Raw genomic sequence first — 20,176 nt, 5'->3', positions numbered from 1 at the left:
TTTCCTGTATGTAGATTAAACATAGCTTTGTTGTGGTTTTGGATCAGAGAGCATAACCTTTCATACACCATTTTAACCAAAATGCCTTCTTCAACCTTACAGTTTTTTCTGCCTATTTTCCTTCTATGCTTCCAAACTCTGCTCTACCTATGCTATCAATTATTGCTTTTGCATACTAAGACCCTCTTCCTCCCTCTCTCTCTCTCTCTGTCTCTCTCTCTCTCTCTCTCTCTCTGTCTCACCCTCTTACTGCCTCTCTTCTTCCTCTTGGGACCTCCTTCTGTGCCATAGATGAAGCATCGCCTTCCCTCCTCGGGACCCTCCACTATCTTCATGCTGTCCCAGACAGCCAGCACTCACAGCTTCTCCTGGAGTGACTGAGGTCTCTCTCTCTTCTCTTTCTGCCTGTCGCCATGTCTGTCTTGTCTCCTTGCCATTCTGCATTCTCCCCCCTTGTCTCCTTCCTGTCCTACTGCAACTGCCTCTGTTTAACTGCAAGAGAGGTAGCAATCTTCTTGCTGGGATATTATTTTCAGGGGGGCAGGGGTGGGGTCCAAACTCCAAACCAAGACGCAGTGTTTTTCTTATAATGTTTAATTGTATTTAAATATATCGTCGTTGTCGGGTGAAAACCTTGTATGTCCAAAACCGTTGTGCGACGGCCTTGTATGATGAAGCAGGGCTTTACTTTGCGAAAGAACGTACAAATTTGAAACTTGGAGATACGAGGTTTCCACCCGACAACAACAATATTTTAATGCAACATTCAGATGTCTACAAGCTAAATAGGGAATGGTTGTTGGACACAGTGGGAGGGGGAGTGTGCCCCAGCAGGTGACTGGCCCTGACTGTGTCAGCGGTATGGAGTTTTCTGCTGCAAATGTACAGTCAGTGTTACATCCTTGTTAGACAGTGTCCCCCAACCTCCCAAGTCAGTTTGTGCGCTCCACTCCGCAACCACCCACCCACCTTCACCCTTAAGCTGCCTGCGCTGCTCCAATGCCCGCTGCCTCTGCATGTCCACACGGATGAATGTAGCACGCAAAGCCCAACGTCTTGATCTGCATGAGGCCCCAGCCAACTACTGCATCCCAGGACCCCACCACAACCTCAGCGGGTCGCTGCTGCGTGTGTGTGTGTGTGTACGTGTGTCTGATTTTCAACTAGATGTTGGAAAGAATTGCACATGTGGTGTTGTGGAAAGCTGCCCCATATGAGTACTTATGAATAGTATATGTGTTTTTGTTAGACAGTCCTACTAGCTTCATGTTCTATTTATCTTTGACCTTCCACTGGAAGATGCTACTGTTGAGGAAAAGCTATCCACCACAATTGTATGTGAGTTTCGCTGTACGCCTGGTGTTGAAGTGTACCTTGGTGTGTGTATATTATGAGTGAGTGTTTGTGAAGTGTGTTCGTCAGAGTCACAGTGTCATTAGTGTCTCTTCCCTCACACTTCCAGAAGAAGCCAGTTGAGTCGAGTGCGGGGGTCCCCCAGTCAGCCCAGTCTTCAGCCAGACCCCTGCTCATGAGAACGTTTACAGATGAGTCCAATACTGTCGTATGAACAGGTACCAGCCCACCTCCACCCCTAGTGCCAGTTTAAGCCAATCAAAGCCCCCCTTCTCTCAGCCAAACTCTCCTGAAGTCAAGGGTTCCAACCTGTTTCATAAGAGAATAGATCACAGACGCCAAGCCCTCCCGTCTACAGTCCCTAATTATAGCCAAATTCCAATACTCTTAACTTCCATGATCGAGCAGACGCGCACTCCACTCGCATCCATGATCGCCCCTGATCGCGCACTCCACTCGCATCCATCACTCGCGAGGAGGTGAGGATTTGATGAAATTCCGGAGCAGCCGAGCAGGTTGGACTGATAGATCAAACCATTATTTAATTTGTTGCTTCAGTAGCTTTTATTATTATTCATATTATTATTATATTACACACACACACACACACACACACACACACACACACACACACACACACACACACACACACACACACACACACACACACACACACACACACACACACACAGTATGTATGTGTGTGTGTATATATATATATATATCAAACTTTTCTCTTTGAAGTCCACAATACGGCACGGCTTTCAGACCCTACCTCCCAGACAGCGTAGTTTTCATCCCATAGCTCGAGGAGAACAAAACAGATAAGTCAGTCAAGACTCAACACTTTAGCAAAACTCGCTGAAGTGAACACTTCATGTACACTCGCTCCAAGCGGCTTGTGGATCCCACTCTCTCTCTCTCTCCATTCTCGGCTCCTCCAAAAGCAAATTACCATTTGGGACGCGAATGATTTCTGGGTCAAGTTGGAGGACCGAGTGCGGAGTGAGCGAGTGAGCAGAGCTTTGGGTATTGGAATTTGGCTTGTGTGTTCTTACAAACAGACCGTGTTGTGGTGCCTTCTAGTGGCTGACTGAAGAGAGAGTTGTTAATTCTTATGGTATTACAAGAGAGCACGACTCCAAATAATCGAAATTCTACAAAGATTATTATATAAACAAAGAAATTGCCAACATCCATGGAAAGAGTGTTTCAGGTACTTTTATTTAATAGGCATGGACAGCTAACAAGATGATTTTGTTAGCTGCCCGTGCCTTTTAAATAAAGTATTGAAGGACCCTTTACGTGAGAGCTGGCAATTCCTTTGATTATTCTTATGGTTTAGAGATTGTGTTTTATTAAGGATCGACATTTTATAGATTATTCTGTTGCACCAGATGGTACTCTAAATTACTTTATTAAGACGGTTCCGTGTTTAGGTAACAGTCTTGGATAAACTAAATGAGTTACTTTTTACAATTCTCTCTTTCAGACTTCCTCTAGGTGCCCACCTCAGCAAATCTTGCATGTGCTTTTTCTTTTTTCCTTTTTTCTCTCCACGTGTCCTGTGGTATTAAATATGAAATTCTACTTTTAAAAATAAATAAATAATGTATCGTCATTGAACTGGGGACCCATCTGTGCTATCAGGGTAAATGTATGAGTGTGTGTGTTTCGGGCATCTATCCATCTGTTTGGGTTTCCTTTTGCTTTGGAATTGTCCAGTGTTAATAGTTGTCCTTTATGTTGTGGTTGTGCCTTTGTCTTTTTTGTTGTTGTTTGGGTTTTTTTTGCAACATGTGCATGCTGGCTGCACAGCACCTGTTTTTATCTTTTGTCTGTGATTATGAGGCATGGCTCACTCACCGCCTTGTGTGTCCTTCATCTTAACCAGAGGTTGAATACTTAAGCGTTACACGGGCTGAAAGCCATGCTGCTGCTACTCATCAATGTGATCTGCAAGACGGGCGTATGAATGGGTTAACCTTAATACCTTTTAACAACAACAACAACAACAATAACAGGCTTTGTACTTCCAGCTTTCACTCACTGTTTAATGTGGTTCTCTATTCTCCCAATAGCTGTCATAAGAGGACTGCCCCGGACTGACATCCAGGTAAACAGTCCACAATACCCCAGATAAAGCTACCAGCCTACCCAGGGATCAGTAGACAGACTGTGGAGGAATCAGTAGCCCTCCTATGACTGATTTAGCTTCTATCTGTGGTGGTGCGGGTTGCTGAATCGAATGTTCCATTTATTTTGGTGTTGGTGTTTTTGTCTTGACTTCATACCGCCTGCTCCTCTTCCAATGGCCTCCTGTGGTCGTGATTTTGTTTCTGGCTCACGGTGAAAGGCGTGTCGTGAAAAGTAAAACACTTCTTGCTCTTTCTCCTCTCCCCCACCCCTGTCCCTCCTTACAGGTCGCACCTGTCACGCCGCTGTCCTACAAGCACCTAAAGGAGAACGAGTGAAGGGCGGCGAGGATCTGGACAAGCTACGCTAACGTCTGCCTCATTCAGGATCACCTCCCCACCCCAGCTCTCACACACATATACAAACACACATACACACACTCGCGCGCGCACACACCCCAGTCGGGCCAGAGCTGCCTGCCGTCTTAACTGACCCTGCTGGAGCTGCTCCTCCCTCCGTCCTGATGCGACCCCCTCCTGAGCGCAGCATGCCTGCAGAGCAGTGTCCTGCATCACCAGCCCAGGCAGCATGGGCCCACTTTGTTACCACACTTTTGTAAAAACAAAACTACTCTGGACAAACGGGCATGGGTCTCTGCAATTTTTCTTTTATTTTACTTCTGTTCAAATATGTATATCTATATTTGTATATATAGATATATGTATATTATTATACTAGCTTAAGAATGCATAATAACAGCTGCCTTGCCAGTTGCTCTACAGACTGCTGTGTTTTAACATGCAGTCAGTCACGTTTTGTTGACCTGCATGAAAGGAGGCGTGAAAGAACACCACGTTCCATTGACTTTTTTGTGTTGTTGTTGCTCACGACCACCATTGTCAATGTTACGCGAGGACCACTTGTTCGTATAATATGCATTGGTGTCTCAATTGCATTCTCAGAACGTTCACTCCATTCGCACCCGTTTTTTCCACTATCGACGGTTGTACCACTTTCAACGGTTGTTCTACTGTTTACCCAGATCCAAATCCATGTTTTCTTTGTTTTCCTTAATTATTATTTTTTGTATACAAGCTGATAATGCGACGCAAAGCGCCACATTATCAGCTTACCCGGCGTTGCTGGGGTTATTGCGCTGACAACACGTTGCAAATTCTAGTTGTTGCTTCGCGGCGTGTCGATCAGCGCGTTCAGGTTTCAGTACCCAGCATTGACCGGGTTAGAGCGTGGGTGAAATAGGCTCCCTCCCTCTTTCCCCCCTCACCCTCTCTCTCGCCCCTCCTCCCTCTTTCTCCCTGCCTGCCTCACTCTCACCCCTCTACCACTCTCTGTCTCTCTCGCTGATAGAGCTTTGGTCTGACGTCACACAACAGAAACCGTTGCCAGTGGGCTGGCGTAAATCGTTGCCTAACAACGTCAGATATGTCAACTTTGCCATCAGGCTTGTCCTTATGATATATATATATATATATATATACTGTATATATGGACATGCCTTACGTCAAAGTTGACGTCCATATTCTGGGAATATTTGTCCAGACACACACGGAAGTACTGTGACGCCAGGCATGTCCATATATGGGCATATCTGTTCAGACTGTAGAATAGATAGTGATTTCAGTCCAGCTCAGGTCAGCAAAACCCCATTGGCATAGTCTGCTCTATTTTGGGCTGATTTTGGCCGAATTGTTTATAACAGAAAAAAAGAAAGTCTTTATTGTGGAGCTCAAGTGCATTGTATACTGAGGTGGGAGGGAAATGTTAACAGAGGCCGTTTTCCTGTGCACTCCCCCAAAAAAGTGTGAGTGAGTGAGTAATAGATGTATGAAAGATTAGACTATTCATGTTCTGGCAATGAACATTGAACTTTTCCACCTTCAAATTGATGCAGTTAGGCACTCGGGAGTGCTCATGACCTAAATCTTACAAACCTCAGCGATAATTTAAGACATCCCGGCAAAGGAGAGAAAATTAATAATATATATATATATGTACCGTACTGTATATAGATTAGAGATGTACGATAACCTCTGCTCGAAGCCAAAAAAAAAAGGTGCCTGCAATGGTGAGATGTAAACATGCCCGATTCCATCCAAAAAGAGTGTGAGTTGTGTACACGTTCGGCGCGTGTGTCTAAATATGCGCGCACAGACGTACTGGACAGGAATGGCTTATTATACCAAACCTGTGTGCAATGAACAACAGAATTACTTGAACCCTCTAGAGGTTAGAACACGCGAGTCACTTAGATTAGGATGAAACACACGTTGCACATTGTACGCAAAAGATATTACGCACACATGCACTAATACATAAAAACCCTAAATGAGGTATATTTGTTCCCATGATCCATCACAAGTAGTCTAGATTGCATTGTTTTGTCTGACGTAGGCCTTTACCACCATAGTGAGATGTCACTGTGAGGCTCTTCCTCCACATTCGCTGCCCTCCTGTTTGCATTGTGTGATTCTCCAGAGGCAGCGAGTGGACCGTCTTTATGCCTATATCACTTTAACCCGTAGCGTGTAGCGCTTCATACATTCCATTTCCACATGCCATGGTTTGAAATCAATATTTAGATAATATGGGACTCTTTTTTTCTTTTCAGAACATGCAATATATCTTTGACATATTTATTGTTGTGTAATTTTACTCACAAATGTTATATTTTTATTACATGGATCTTTTTTTATCGTCGACAATGATACGCTTTTGTGCCAGTTTGAGTTTTTGCCTGTGTTCTTCCAGCCCAGATGCAAGTCCGTGCCAACTCCATTGGATAGTCATTGTTTATCATAGATGTGGTGGCAGGCAGCCCCACCCCTCCATCCAGCTCCTCCACCATCACCACAGCCTCCCACCATTCTCATCCCAGGTGACATAGCTTTGCCAAAAGGACATGTCAGTGAAATGCATTATAGGTCTGTGATGTTTTTGATTTATGCCCAGGCTTCAGCTGCAGCTAATAGATTCTCAGTTACTTTGGTTTCACGGTTTGCATTTGTGTCCTCCAAACCACTCCATTCCTACACTGATACTGAAACACATTTGACTGTTACATAATTATTAGTTTCACGCTACTGAGCATTATGTAGCCCGGCACATGCAACCACGTGTCAAAGCTGCGATGCCAAACGGAGACTTGAAAATGTTAAGGAAGTTTAAGCCTGTGTTTTATATAAAGATTTTCATCCATTTCAGCATCTTTTCTACATGGAAAGATTCTGAACGGATCGGATTGACACACGAGCTCTCTGAGCATTAGTGAGCTATTAAGACGCAAATGAGCACATGTTTGACTGTCCAGCGCGCACTGTGCCAGGGACGCGGAGGAGGATGCATTGAGAGGGGCTGCCTGCTTTGTTGAGAAAAATGAGTAACAAACCTTTAAAATTGCATCAGAGATGCTATTTTCAAAGCTTGGAGAAAAAAAAAGAAGTTGGAGTCTAATGTTTTGCCTGACTAAATGAAAAATATCAAAGAATTGATTGTATTTTTAATGCAACCTTTTTCCAACCACTTTTTTGTATGAAAATCAAAACATCCAAAAAAAGCACGAGAGGCTCTGTGGTCGCAGAGACTGATCCTGGCCGCGCACAGTAAGGTCCTCTTTGTTAATCTAACTCAGTGTAAAAATGGACCCAAAATGAACCCTTACACTGTCAAGAGTTAGTTTAACACCAAGGATGTTACTGTGTGTGAGGGGATGGATGGGCGCTGGGGTGGGGTGCTGCCTAGGAGAAGGGGCGGGCACAAAATGGGCACCTCACCCCGACAACCGTGCAGCCAGGGGCACCCTCCCACCTCTGGCCCTTTGGCAGCCATGGAGACCCACTCAGCGTTTGAAAGGATTTGATGCATAACTTGCCATTTTGGGTCCTGGAGCGAGCTTATTATTCTCCCACTTGCAGATTTCCCAGGAACTGACGTTTTTCTGAATTCGGTTATGGTCTTATATAATAATAGCAATAGCAATAATAATGGTAATAATAATTATAATAATTGCGTCCACTTTAGTTGAGGTATTTGCTACAATCCATTTGCACATTAAGGTGACATTACCTATGCTTCTGTTAATATGGCACCCCGGGAGAAGTTAGGGGTTAAGTGTGTTGCTCAGCGACACTTAAGCCAGGGTTCAAACCAGTGACTTCCGATTCTCAGACGGCCTCTCTACTCGCTAAGCTACGGTGGTCCTGAGTACATCTTATCCATGTTGATGACCCAATTTCCATATAAAATCTCACCGAGAATATCCAAAGTGTGCGCTGACGTGATGACGTTTTCACCGAAACGAAACAGTGTGCTTGTTTGAATATTCTCTGCAAGGAGAGTGACTCTTTCAAAGTACGATTTTTAATATGGAAATTGGGCAAGTGCTCTTTTCAAAACCAGCTCAGTGACCTTGTGGTTAGAGTGTCCGCCCTGAGACTGGGAAGTGGGGGTTCAAACTTCAATCCAAGTCAGAGTCATACCAAAGACTATAACATTGGTACCCAATGCCTCCCTGCTTGGTACTCCACTTCCAGGGTTGGATTGGGGGTAAGTCCCTACGACATACTAGCGTCATGTCCAGGGGGTGTAATTTGTACATCAAGCTGCCTCGCGCTATGGAAACAAGAGATAGGCTCCTCCTGACCTATGGGCCACATGGTTCCCAAGGCAACTTACTTACTTTACAGTCGAGTCAACATGGATGACGTGTGTTTGTATAAGACCACCGTTTCAAAATTGGATTTTAACCACTTAAACCCTCAAACAGCAGATCCACAAGCTCACAACACATCAGAAAGCGAGGCATTGTGTGCTCATAGGTTAGCGTTTTTTGGCAAAAGGTTTTGGCTATGGTTCAAGTGGTTAAACAGTGGAATTCAGCAGAATAGCATTTATTTGGGAATCTGCTTGTGGAAGAATATACTGTACAGTACAGTAGGCTCGCTCCAGGACCCAACAGGTAAACTAAGTGTTGAACCGATTCAAACACTCTTTGGGCGTCTCCAGCCTCAGCACTCTGAACCTCTGAGCTGAATGTACCTCTTTAAGACCAGTATGTTCAAAATCTATAATAAACCTTTTCTGTAATAAACCAAGAATGTTTTGAAGTAAAAAGCTTTGTATTGTATGTTTGGGTTCTTTTGTGTGTGTGTGTGTGTGTGTGTGTGTGTGTGTGTGTGTGTGTGTGTGTGTGTGTGTGTGTGTGTGTGTGTGTGTGTGTGTGTGTGTGTGTGTGTGTGTGTGTGTGTGTGTGTGTGTGTGTGTGTGTGTGTGTGTGTGTGTGTGTGTGTGTGTGTGTGTGTGTGTGTGTGTGTGATGCATGGCCATGTTGAGCAGATGCCGTGTTCTGAGAGGCTGAGCTGGATCTGATGTGTAACCGCATCTCTCTGTGAAATTCAGACCACATGTGAGTTAATGTGTGTTTGAGGTTTATCACGTATGCATAATTCTGCTCCAGCATATAATGTGTCAAAGTGGTGGGTGGTGGGACCATTGGGGGAGATGAGTTGAGAAAGGCTGCCTCTATTAATATGTATACAATGACACCCTTTCATATTCCTGTCTCTGTGTGAATGTGTTTGTTGTATGACTCTGGGTGTACTCTGCCGTGGGCCAAGCTTGTTGGCCGAGGGCAGGGAAGAAGCCTACCCTGTTCTACAAAAGGACCCATTCAGATGTGTGCCACATTCTGCATGACGTGCCTGCATTGTATGCATGTATATATCTGCATATATTTGTGTACACTGTACGCGTGCGTGCAAAAAAGGTGGACACGGGTTGCAGGCATTCACACGCCGTCTGGTAGGTCGTAACCAACACCTAATTCTAAAGGGACAGAGAGGTGTGAGGACGGAGGAGTCTGAAGCGAGAGAAGGAAGAAAGAAGTTGGGAGGGAGTTGGCAGAGTATCAGGACTTGACTCCTGTCCCCTGCACACTAGTGCAGAGAGCTGACGCACTAGATCTCAGAGAGAAGGGGAGGGGCGAGGGGGAGAGCGAGAGGTGGAGCGAGGGAGGGAGGGAGGGAGGGAGGGAGGGGGAGAGAGAGAGAGAGAGACAGGCAGACAGCAGTGGCCAGATGGAGCAGTGTTTATTTTGAAGTGGCCAACTGCTGTTCATTAAAAGGGCTAGCTACTGCAGTTGAGAGAACAGCAGCAGACTCACTGGGTAAGGTTTGTGTGTGTGAGGGAGAGTGTAGTGCAAGGACTCCAGGCCACAGCTGACGGGACAGCCAACCACTGCCTCCTGCTCTGTTTAGTTTCTCTGCTCTGTGGAGGCACTCTATGCAGCTCAAGGTGACTCGGGAAGATCCCACAGCAAGGCAGGCCGGCCCGACTCGGACCTCAGGACCCGCAGAGGCAGGTGGGCAGAAGTGTCGTCTGCCCCCCACCTCACAGTTTGTCAATGCAGGGCTGTCGGACTGCGAGTAGGACGTGATGTGAGGCCTGCATGCATGATGGCAGTCACTTTACCTCCGGAGACAATCGCTCTGTCAGTGTTCCCTGGGTCTTGGGGAGGAGAAGGAAGAGAGGAGCAGGGTAAAACACTGGACGGGATGGGTCTGATTTCACCGCAGGAGAGCCAGAGTGAGCCGGAGCAGGAGTCCTCCACCTCCGAGGCAGAGATGGACAGTTACCACAGCCTTCTGCAGGCCGGCTCTCAACTGGAGAGCACTCTGCAGCGTGAGTACACACACACACACACACACACACACACACACACACACACACACACACACACACACACACACACACACACACACACACACACACACAAACACACAAACACACACACGATGGCTGGTTACTGGCCTCAAATCACCCCCTCTCACTTACCGATGCAGCCTTTTTAATACAAGCCTCTGCACCGTTTCACGTCATTGCTTCACATAAGGCATCGTCCCAGCAGCTGTGACAGATGTACATATGGCCGGGCCAGTGCAGCACTGTTCTGTTCGGGTTGATTTGCATACCCTCCCAGGGTGTTATGTATTGTACAGTATAAGATGAGTCATTGAGGACACATAACAGTTCAAGAATTTTCCCAGTTTGATCTATTGGTATTATTGAGGGGCTTGTGTCAGCTTCTTTACTTTGTGACGTAAGCCTGCAGGGATTATGACTGCTATTTTAAGCCTTCCCGGGTGAATAGATGGCGTTTTCATCCACAGTAATCATGTGTAGATGAGAGATGTGTAAAATCTGTGCCGCTGTGAATGAATATCTCAATGGTACTGGTGCTATTCCAATGACATTCACTCACTGTCACTGTCAGTAAATCGTTTAGAGTAACCGTCAATCAAGTTATTGAAGCATCCAAACACTGATTTGTTGACACGTTGATTATGGCCATAATGGAACATAGGTATAGATATAGTAGTGTAAGCAATTCTATCACTCAAATGACATTTATCATTTTATATACAATATGGCCTAAATCACCCACCTGAAATTGAATCGTGGATCTCGGGATCCGCATGGGATGACATGGCTTCCATGGTTTAGGCCAGTCGGAGCCCTTTGACTTCATTATGAAATGAAAGTTAAATATTTCAACACATGTATAAAAGCAAACATTGTGGAGCTGCTAAGTTGTACTACTTGCAGTGTGCAGAAGAAATGTAATGCTGATCGGTCCAGCACACACAAGCATGACAATACATGGGGCACACCTTAACACAACATAGCAATACAGTAATGATAAGAACAAAAAGAAGACAAATCATGATAAAATGCTTATTCACAGCAAGTATAGTATATAACTAGAACTAGCGCCATGAGGTGCGCTCACCACTGGCATCACCGCTTCCAAAGAAAATGATATATTATGATATATGACCAATGACATCTGCTGGTCACTGATTGGGCTACGGTCTTAAACAAGCGTGGACACCGACATACATACCCCGACATACTGTACATACATACATACCCAGCCCATCGCAGTACTTGCGGTCTTGTGCGCTCTGCTTGCGTAAGTAATAATCATCATAATATTGCTGCCAACATCATTGTGCCACATACAGCTTTGTATCCCACCCCTGCCTTCCAATAAGTATGTCAACTATCTGGCATCCTCCGTCACTCCAATACATGAAACATAATTTTGACCACTCATCAGCTATACATGCCGCTAATGGCAGTCGTGCATAGAAATCTATCTAAACTACCACATTGTCTTTTAGCTTTTTCTGCATTTGGACAGTTTTCTTGTCTTTGGTGGTCATACAGTATATCGTTAATCAGAAGTATCTTTGCCAACTTCTATAGAACTGATTGATATTGGATTGAGGTGACTTGCAGTAAAGCTGACTGGAAGCTCTGTGGCGGACAGGGGCGTCACACCAAATGCTGGGCCCTGGGTACAAGGATTCACTGCGGGCCCCCCATGAATGTTAACTATTGAAAAATAGCAGGTATACAAGCTCACACAAGCTGCGAGCTTGTAGATCTGCTATTTTTGAAAAAAATGTGAAAATGTGTGCAAGAAACCTATGTTTCTATGTCAGTGATGCTCAAACTTTTTCATGTCAAGGACCCCCAAAATGATATGAATTTGGCCACGGAACCCCATCTCAAAATATTTAGTTTCAGGGACCCCCCCGGAAGTAAAATTTGAGTTACAAATGTTCGCTTAAAAAATACATATTCAAAGATTTGCACACATTTTCACGACTTTTCAAAAAAAATTGCAGATCTACAAGCTCGCAGCGCGGCACTCGGTGCCGCGCTGTGAGCTTGTATATCTGCTATTTTTCAATAGCTAAAGTTACTAGGGCCCCTCCACCTTGGGCCCTAGTAACTCAGTCCCACTTTCCTACCCCTTGTGACGCCCCTGGTGGCGGACATCCCTTCCAGAGACTAATGTGATTACATACTGTATATACGGAGAGGGGCTCTCTCTTGGCAGAGGCTATAGTGTTACGGCTTTGCTGTTGGGTCATGTCTCTTAATGTTCCCAACGTGGGCGGGGTGTCATCGTCGTCCCAATAGGCTGGGGATGTGAAGGGTGAACAGGGACATTATATGGGAGAAGGAAGACTCACACGATTACGCTGAGTTTGCTCAGTGTAATGATGCGTGTGAAATGTGATGGGAGGATGGATGGAAAGCATATTGTAGTTTTTTACCTTGGACAATGTATAGTACAAGGCACCTATGCTGTAAGATTAACAATGCCCATCAGCAGTTGCATAACTCACCTTCTGTCCCTTATCCTGCAGTGTTGTTGTTCTATTTTTAGAGCTAAAACAACTGCTACAATAATACTACCACACCACCAACACCATCATCATTATAATCTATCTATAAATGCGAGAAGTCTCTGCGTGTCTGTAATCCGCGTATCTCGAGAACCGTTCGTCCCACCGGCTTCAGATTCGGCACGCGCGTTCCCCGCCGCGGCACGGAGTGCAGTGCCGGGCCTCGACCCGACCCGACGCACGGTTTTCCCGAACCGGCGCGAAACGTTCGGAATCTCCTTATGCGGGCTGATTGTTGACATCAGGCTGTTCCGGAGGAAATCGGCGCAAGCGCTGACTCATTGTGACATCACTTCATAAAAGGCTCTGACATCACGTACGCCACATGACTCATGAGTCAACAAAAATCAAACCTCGGTTCGAAGTGGAGCCGTGAATTTGAGCAGTTCCAGGTCTATGTTTTTGATTGAAGTGATTTGTAATTATAATCAAAATCTACAAAGTATTTACAAAATAAATAACTTTTGAACGGCTCTTTGAAAAGAACGGATCCCAGAGATTCGGCTCACTTCAAAGTGACATAAATCCCATCCAAAAAATCGGCTCACTTCAAAGTGACATAAATCCCATCCAAAAAATCGGCTCACTTCAAAGTGACATAAATCCCATCCTCCCATCCAAAAAATCGGCTCACTTCAAAGTGACATAAATCCCATCCAAAGAATTGCGCATGGGCAGATCCTGTTCATTCTCGACTGGACACAGACTCTGGTGAGACAGGACACACATTGCCACTCAGAGGGAGCCCATGTGCTCTGCACACGGCTCCAAAAATGGACGAATATAGACGTGTTCTGATGTTCATATATGGGCTTAAATGGACACAGGCAAACATATGGCATGTGTCCATTTATGACAACAGGTATAATGGGGTTTGCATTAAAGGGGGAACCGGCACTGTGTCTGCAACACAGTCGGAGGCACAGACAGATACAGAGATCTCCATAATGGGGAATAAAGGGACACAGACAAAGAGATATAGAGATATCCATATATGGGCATGAAATGGATGCAGACAGACAGATACAGAGATCTCCATATATGGGCATAAAATGGACGCTTAGAGACAGATAACTCCATATATGGGCATAAATGGACACAGGCAAACAGATGGTCAAAACGGGTCCGACAGAGATCTCCATATATGGGCATAACATGGACGTAAACAGACAGATATCTCCATATATGGGCATAAATGGACACACGCAAACAGATGGTCAAAACGGATCCTATGACAACAGGTATAATGGGGTTTGCATTAAAGAGCGGGACATTCATTCCCTATTTACATTGTTCCCGAGTTGGCCAGGACGCCGACTAGACGCTCGGCCGCCCGAAGGGCGGCCGAGCTTCTAGTAACATATGTCTAGTAACAATGGTTGTGTGCGGTTTGGGGAATTGAGCAGGTAGATGAAACAAAACTATTTGGTACAACATCTATCAGTCATAGATCATGGTCCACACTCGTTGAAAACCAGACAAGGGAAATGGGAAACGGGGCAGTCCATGCTCAGGAGATGTCATCCTCTGTTGTCCAGGTTACCCTGGCACTGGTGCTGTAATCTCACCTTGACTACTGCCTGGCTGTGTGGTCCAGCACAGCTAAAAAGGATCTAGGGAAGCTAAAGATAGCCCAAAGTAAGGCGGCACATCTTACCCTTACATGTACAGTTGCGAAATCTGGACCAACACAGTAAGGGCCCTATTTTCACCAAGCTAAACCCTAAACCCCTAAACTTCTTTGCCTTTTTTCACTATTTGGAAAAACATTTTTAAATAGTTAAAATAGCTGATCTACAAGCTCACAACGTGTCGATGTGTAGGTGCTGCTTGACACCGCAGTTATGGTTGCCGCTCGTAGAAATCGGTCTATAGGTACACTACACGGTCGTCTAGAACAGTGGTTTTCAACCAGTGGTCCGGGGACCATGAGTGTTACCACATCAATACAGCATGGAATTGTGGTCAAAATCGTATCCAACAATAACAAAATCTTCTGAAAGGCTAACTCTCATTAAATGGTGGTCCGTGGCTCAAATGCTGAATAAATAATGGACCTTGATATGAAAACAGTTGAAAAACACTGGTCTAGAAGACCTCCTACTGTAGGTTTAATAGTAAGGCAGTTTAAGCTCCCATCCCTTGTAGTTGCAACACCCCCAAAACTCCTCACTGTTGCTGTTGGAGGTCATCATGCGGGCTCTGAAGAGTTTGACCTCGTTCAATACCTCGCAATTCTCCATAGTCCGCTTGTGCTCCAAGGTTCAACGTGCATCCTCCACCTTTTCATGAGCCACCAAGACCACCATTGGTGCTTAGACCTTAGAGAGATTTATCTTTCATTTCCCCAAGATTCTGCTTTTCGTTTAGTCATTATACCAATTCCCCCCTCATGTTTATAGTCCCTGTCACTGATGACCGCTATTGTTTGGTGACATCACCTGCTGCTTCTTTTCACCTGCCAGTAAGGAGATTGACCAGGAGGGCAAAGGAACATTCCCAGTTCTGCCCATGAGGATCCGCTGAAGTGAGTGAGTGATTGATTAGTTTATTGAAAATAAATTCAAAAGGATACAAACACAAGTTTCCATACATGCCTCTAGTCGACCAACCTGAAGGAGTCCATAATGCAATGTCAGAGATCGCCTTCCCCGATTGGCTACCCACCTGCAAACACGGCCAATATTGTGTTCCAATCTGGAGGCACTGTGAGGGATTCAAATGCTCATAGATGGCAGGTATACTGTAGCACCCAGAGGCCCCAATGTTATGTGGAGAGCTGCCCTGAGCTGGTACTGAACCCAGAACCTTGGTATCTAACAGGAAAAACTGACCATTACCTGGGCTGAACCACAGAGACAGGAGAGGATGTCTGATGGAAGTTCTGATCCTCTTCCATCACTGGTACACACATCATCTCCACATCTGGATTCACAATTGGATACTACTACTGCTGTATTACTGCTGTAATATTACACTAGACAATACTGGATATACCACTATTACTGTAATACAGCTCATACTTCTACTACTACATACTGCAATACTTCAGATACCAGATACTGCTACTTGTAATAAAGAAGATGCTACTACTTCTACTATTGTACTGCTGTAATACAGCAGACTGAATACTACAACTACTATACTACCATAATACAGCAGACTGAGCAGCTTGATTTATTTTTTCAGACCAGCAATTCTCGAGCCAATAATATCAAATTCTGTAGACAAGCATTTTCTGTAGACAAGCCTTTTCTCTTAATCAGTTAAAGAATGTGACTCATTCAGCTCATGTGAAAACTTTATCCCAGATTTCAATTTAAGCCATATGTCTCATTGCTTGTATCAATGTATCATAAACATGCATTGATCTCCTAGTTTGCCAGTACGTTAAGTAGAAGACTTATCTTCTACTCAACGATCTTTGTTTTCCAGGGGATTTTGCTGGTCTAAAGTTTTTTAGCGTTGCAATTGTACAATAATCATGAATTGAGGGCAGTGTTGTGGTGCTATATTAGTGGGGGGGAGTGCACCTCAGCCCCCCAACACCACCACCACCTCCCATGTTGGCTGATAAACGTCAGAGCCAACACACGTGACGTAGAAAGTCATGAATGGAGTGACGTTATGATGAGGTTAATCAGGCTAAAGCTGTGCTCGCATTCCACTGAGCTGTACCGAACGGGTAGATTACATTTCTCAAGAGCTACATAAGTCCAGGTGGAACTTTTCTCCCTCTGTAGTCGCTAAAAAAGCATCATCCATAAATAGATCTACTTCTCACATAAAAGTCTGATGCTTCTTTCCCCGTATCCGGTGGATAGAGTTTCTGGCCACTGGTTGGATTCTGACTTTGTGACTGTGAATGTATTTTGACTTGAACTGTATAGAAAAGACAAATAAAGTGCCAAACGTGCAGGCTTCTCCTAACATAATGGGAGAGAGAAAAAACAGCATGGTGGGAAGTGGGATTTCCGCCAACTCTTTTTTTCCTGCAATGCACACCATAGCAACCCACCACCAGTCTAATCCCCTTAGCACTGGAAGCCTGGTTTAGTAAAAAATATCTGCTGACCTAAAAGCAGTGTAAGCTCAAGTCTTTGTGTGCCATGAACGTTTGTATGTGTGTGTAAGCTGGGATTTTTTTTGCCCTGCAACTGATTTCATGCTCACGAATCTCCTGTGACTACACAAGAGATGCTGAGGAGTCAACGCACATCCATTTGGTGTGCTGCACTGCCTTCACAAGCCTAGAAAGTTATAGCCTCCATTGAGAATGAGCTGGGCTGCTGCATAGGTTATTAAGTGATGTCTGATGTCACAGGCCAACAGGAATCTCACTTAGACCGAGTGAATCAGCTACTAAAGCAAATATTAGACGAGTCACACCTAAGTATTCGTGCTGTATGGTACATAGGTCTACATCTGATTTGAACACAAATTAAGCCATAGCCGTTATCCGGGCCCCAAGTCCTATCCATAGGGCATCACCAAGTGTGGGTTTAATATTTCACAAACATTGTATGTTTGTGTCCATACGGATGCCTATCTGTTTGCTCAACAGCCCACCCTGATAAGCATTGTGCTGTAGGAGGCAGCCTGGGCCTTGATCGGTTCAGCTGCCAGTCAATCTGTGGCTCCAGCCATGCTGGCTGTTAAATGGAATGGGCAAGGACAGAAGAGCAAACAGAGATTATTTGACTTTCACCCCACACTAGCCTGTCATAACGCCTGCTCTGAGGTAGCATATTAGAGGAGTATTACTTCACTATCTGGCAATAAAATAAAAACGTGCAATGTATTTTTCAGCGCGTTTAAAATGTAGCCACGTGAATACAAACCTAGGTAAGAACCACCTAATCTAAGAAACAAATGCGGCCACATGCAACTTTAAAAAGTGCGGTTGTTACTATACGGTCATTTCAATATTACATACTGTACTGTATGTGCTGAAATATGCATCCCTATTCCCTAGCGATTACCAGACAAGTATATGATTGGCAGACATTTGTTTTGACAGAGATCAGAGAAGCACTACATGAAGAGGAGAGTAAACAAGCAAGAGCAGCGAGACCTCCAGAGACTGGAGTCTGGCATCCATATGAAAAACATTGCAGTTTGCAGTGCAAGCATCTCCTCCCCCTGATCAAGTACTGTAAGAGCTCTGCAGTGAAGGAAGAAGCTGCAGTGTGTGTGTGTGTGTGTGTGTGTGTGTGTGTGTGTGTGTGTGTGTGTGTGTGTGTGTGTGTGTGTGTGTGTGTGTGTGTGTGTGTGTGTGTGTGTGTGTGTGTGTGTGTGTGTGTGTGTGTGTGTGTGTGTGTGTGTGTGTGCACTGTCATTAATATGATTAATTGATTGGCGTCATTCTTAATTTCAGAATCAGTATTGCTAATAATCATATTCATGTTAATAATCGTATTTAGTATCTCTTCCTGTTACGGTAATGGACACATTCAGAAATACAACTGTTTTCCATCTCCCTATAGGCTACAAATTGTTTTGGTCTCTGTAGGTGACGGTAATTGCACTTAGTTTAGCGTTCATAGTGTAACGTGACAATCCAAATGAATCTCTCGCAGTGGAAAATGAAGATGAACACGAGAGTTATGTGCGTAAGGCCCGTCTAAACCCTGTGCTCCATTGTCACACCACCAGCCCCAGTGTTCTATTAAACCTGAGACTGTAACTTTAGCGCCGCATCTATGTGTGAACGGGCCGGGCCGTGGTCCTCCTCTGGCCCGCCACATCTCTCTGACAGACACACATCAAATATTAAAGGAGGACCAGTGGAGCTCATTTACCTGCTCCCTGACAAGACAAGCCCGCCTCCGTGTTACCTGTAGTAGCCACGTGGAATCGGACACCTCCCTGTTTAGGTTCTCTCTTTCGCACACGCTCTCTCTCTCTCTCTCTCTTTCTCCCTCTCTGTCAACATCTCTCTTTTTCTCTATCTCTTTTCCTGTATGTCTTTCCCTCTGCCTCGGTTCTAATTTATTTTTAATGTGTTTATCTATTATGAATGAAATGCATAAAAAAAAAAGAAGCTGCGAGTTATTGCTACCATGATGGAGTCGGTTTGCCTGTGCTGTCTGCACGCATATCTGTTGCTGTGGTAAAGATCTTTGTTGATCTTTTTGCATTGCATTGCATTATAAATTACATTATAAAGACCTAGCCTTAATATCGTCTCTCTGTCGGGTGGAAACCTCATACTGTATGTCCAATACTGTATGTTTTCAGGATTCAAATTCAAAAGTAGCAGATCTACAAGCTCAAAACGTATCGCTTTGTGACACATTTCGAGCTTGTGGATCTGCTACTTTTGCTGACATAATCAGTATTTCCACCAAATGTCATTTGAGGGTGTTGAGTCGAGGTTGATGTGATACACTCAACCAGTCATGGGCAGTGACCCATAAGAATGCCATGCTGGTTTCCAGTATAGCCATGTTGTGTCACATGCCCTCCTCCTATCTACACCTCTCTATCCTGTATCTCTCTACTGTTGTACAATGTAAAACAAAGCAATAATGCCTCAAAAATGAATTATAATTTAATAAATGATTCTTCTCACATGCTATTATGGTTATGACATTTACACCAAAACTGATACTAAGTGACTGTGTGTGTGTAGGTTATACAAAAGGTAGCTGCACAACCCCATAGTTTTAAAGGGTGTTGGAAAAAGGGAATGTCCGCACGATAATCTGCTCTTCCGTCATTTATTTAACCAAAAATAATGAACAACGTTTCGTCATTGTATGAACCTGGTGAAGGCCTACACAGGGGAAACGTTGTTCACCTCAACTCTACTAGGCATCTATACTTGGTCCCCTCCTTTTTTCCCTCTACACCAAATGAAAATAGATTATCTACAAGCTCACAACGCATACCAAAACACGACACTTGAGTTTGTAGATTTCATATTTTTGTAGAATGTTCACCTATTTTCACAGACTATTTGCGTGACATGCCAAGAATAGGTACGCTAGGGTTCATGTGGTTAATAGAAGAGGAGCACTGAGGTTCCAACATGCTTTCTCAAAGTTCTGGAAAATCTAGAAAAGCATGGAAAAAAGATACAGTATTTTGAGGCTTACAGCCTGTGATAGTTTGGGAATTGTGATATAATGTACATATACAGTATATATATACAGAACTAAAAGGCACACTAAAACCTAACCCAAAAAATGTTGCTCTGGAAAAGAAAAAACCTGCATGTTGCTTGTTGCCTATTGGAATGTGTTAGACATGATTTTAGTGTGTTCTCCTCTCACAGCAGACTGGATGAGTACTACACTGCTACCTGATGCCAAGAGCAGCAGGTCATCTAAATGTTACATCTAATGCCCTGTTGAACTGTTCTGACAGTGGGTTTTTACTGGCCAGTTATTTTCATAAGCTGATAATAA

General features: G+C 44.4%; 2 protein-coding genes across 2 annotated transcripts in view; both read left to right on the top strand.

Annotated features, from left to right (window-relative positions):
• Positions 1-3,903, top strand: part of atp11c (ATPase phospholipid transporting 11C (ATP11C blood group)) — a 70,477-nt gene extending 66,574 nt beyond the window's left edge. Inside the window, exons 29-31 of the mRNA XM_080746411.1 lie at positions 1,463-1,571; positions 3,435-3,469; positions 3,777-3,903. Coding sequence (XP_080602537.1) covers positions 1,463-1,567 — 105 coding nt within the window. The 3' untranslated portion in view covers positions 1,568-1,571; positions 3,435-3,469; positions 3,777-3,903. The remainder of the gene's footprint in view (positions 1-1,462; positions 1,572-3,434; positions 3,470-3,776) is intronic.
• A 6,218-nt stretch (positions 3,904-10,121) lies between these two features.
• Positions 10,122-20,176, top strand: part of mcf2a (MCF.2 cell line derived transforming sequence a) — a gene marked incomplete at its 3' end in the record, with an annotated part of 44,355 nt that continues 34,300 nt past the window's right edge. Inside the window, exon 1 of the mRNA XM_080745450.1 lies at positions 10,122-10,185. Coding sequence (XP_080601576.1) covers positions 10,128-10,185 — 58 coding nt within the window. The 5' untranslated portion in view covers positions 10,122-10,127. The remainder of the gene's footprint in view (positions 10,186-20,176) is intronic.

The sequence above is a fragment of the Nannobrachium achirus genome (assembly GCF_963921795.1).
Source record: "Nannobrachium achirus genome assembly, chromosome: 17".
In the NCBI taxonomy this organism is placed as follows: domain Eukaryota; kingdom Metazoa; phylum Chordata; class Actinopteri; order Myctophiformes; family Myctophidae; genus Nannobrachium; species Nannobrachium achirus.
The sequence above is the reverse complement of the archived record's forward strand: the minus strand, read 5'-3'. Positions and strand labels throughout refer to the sequence as shown.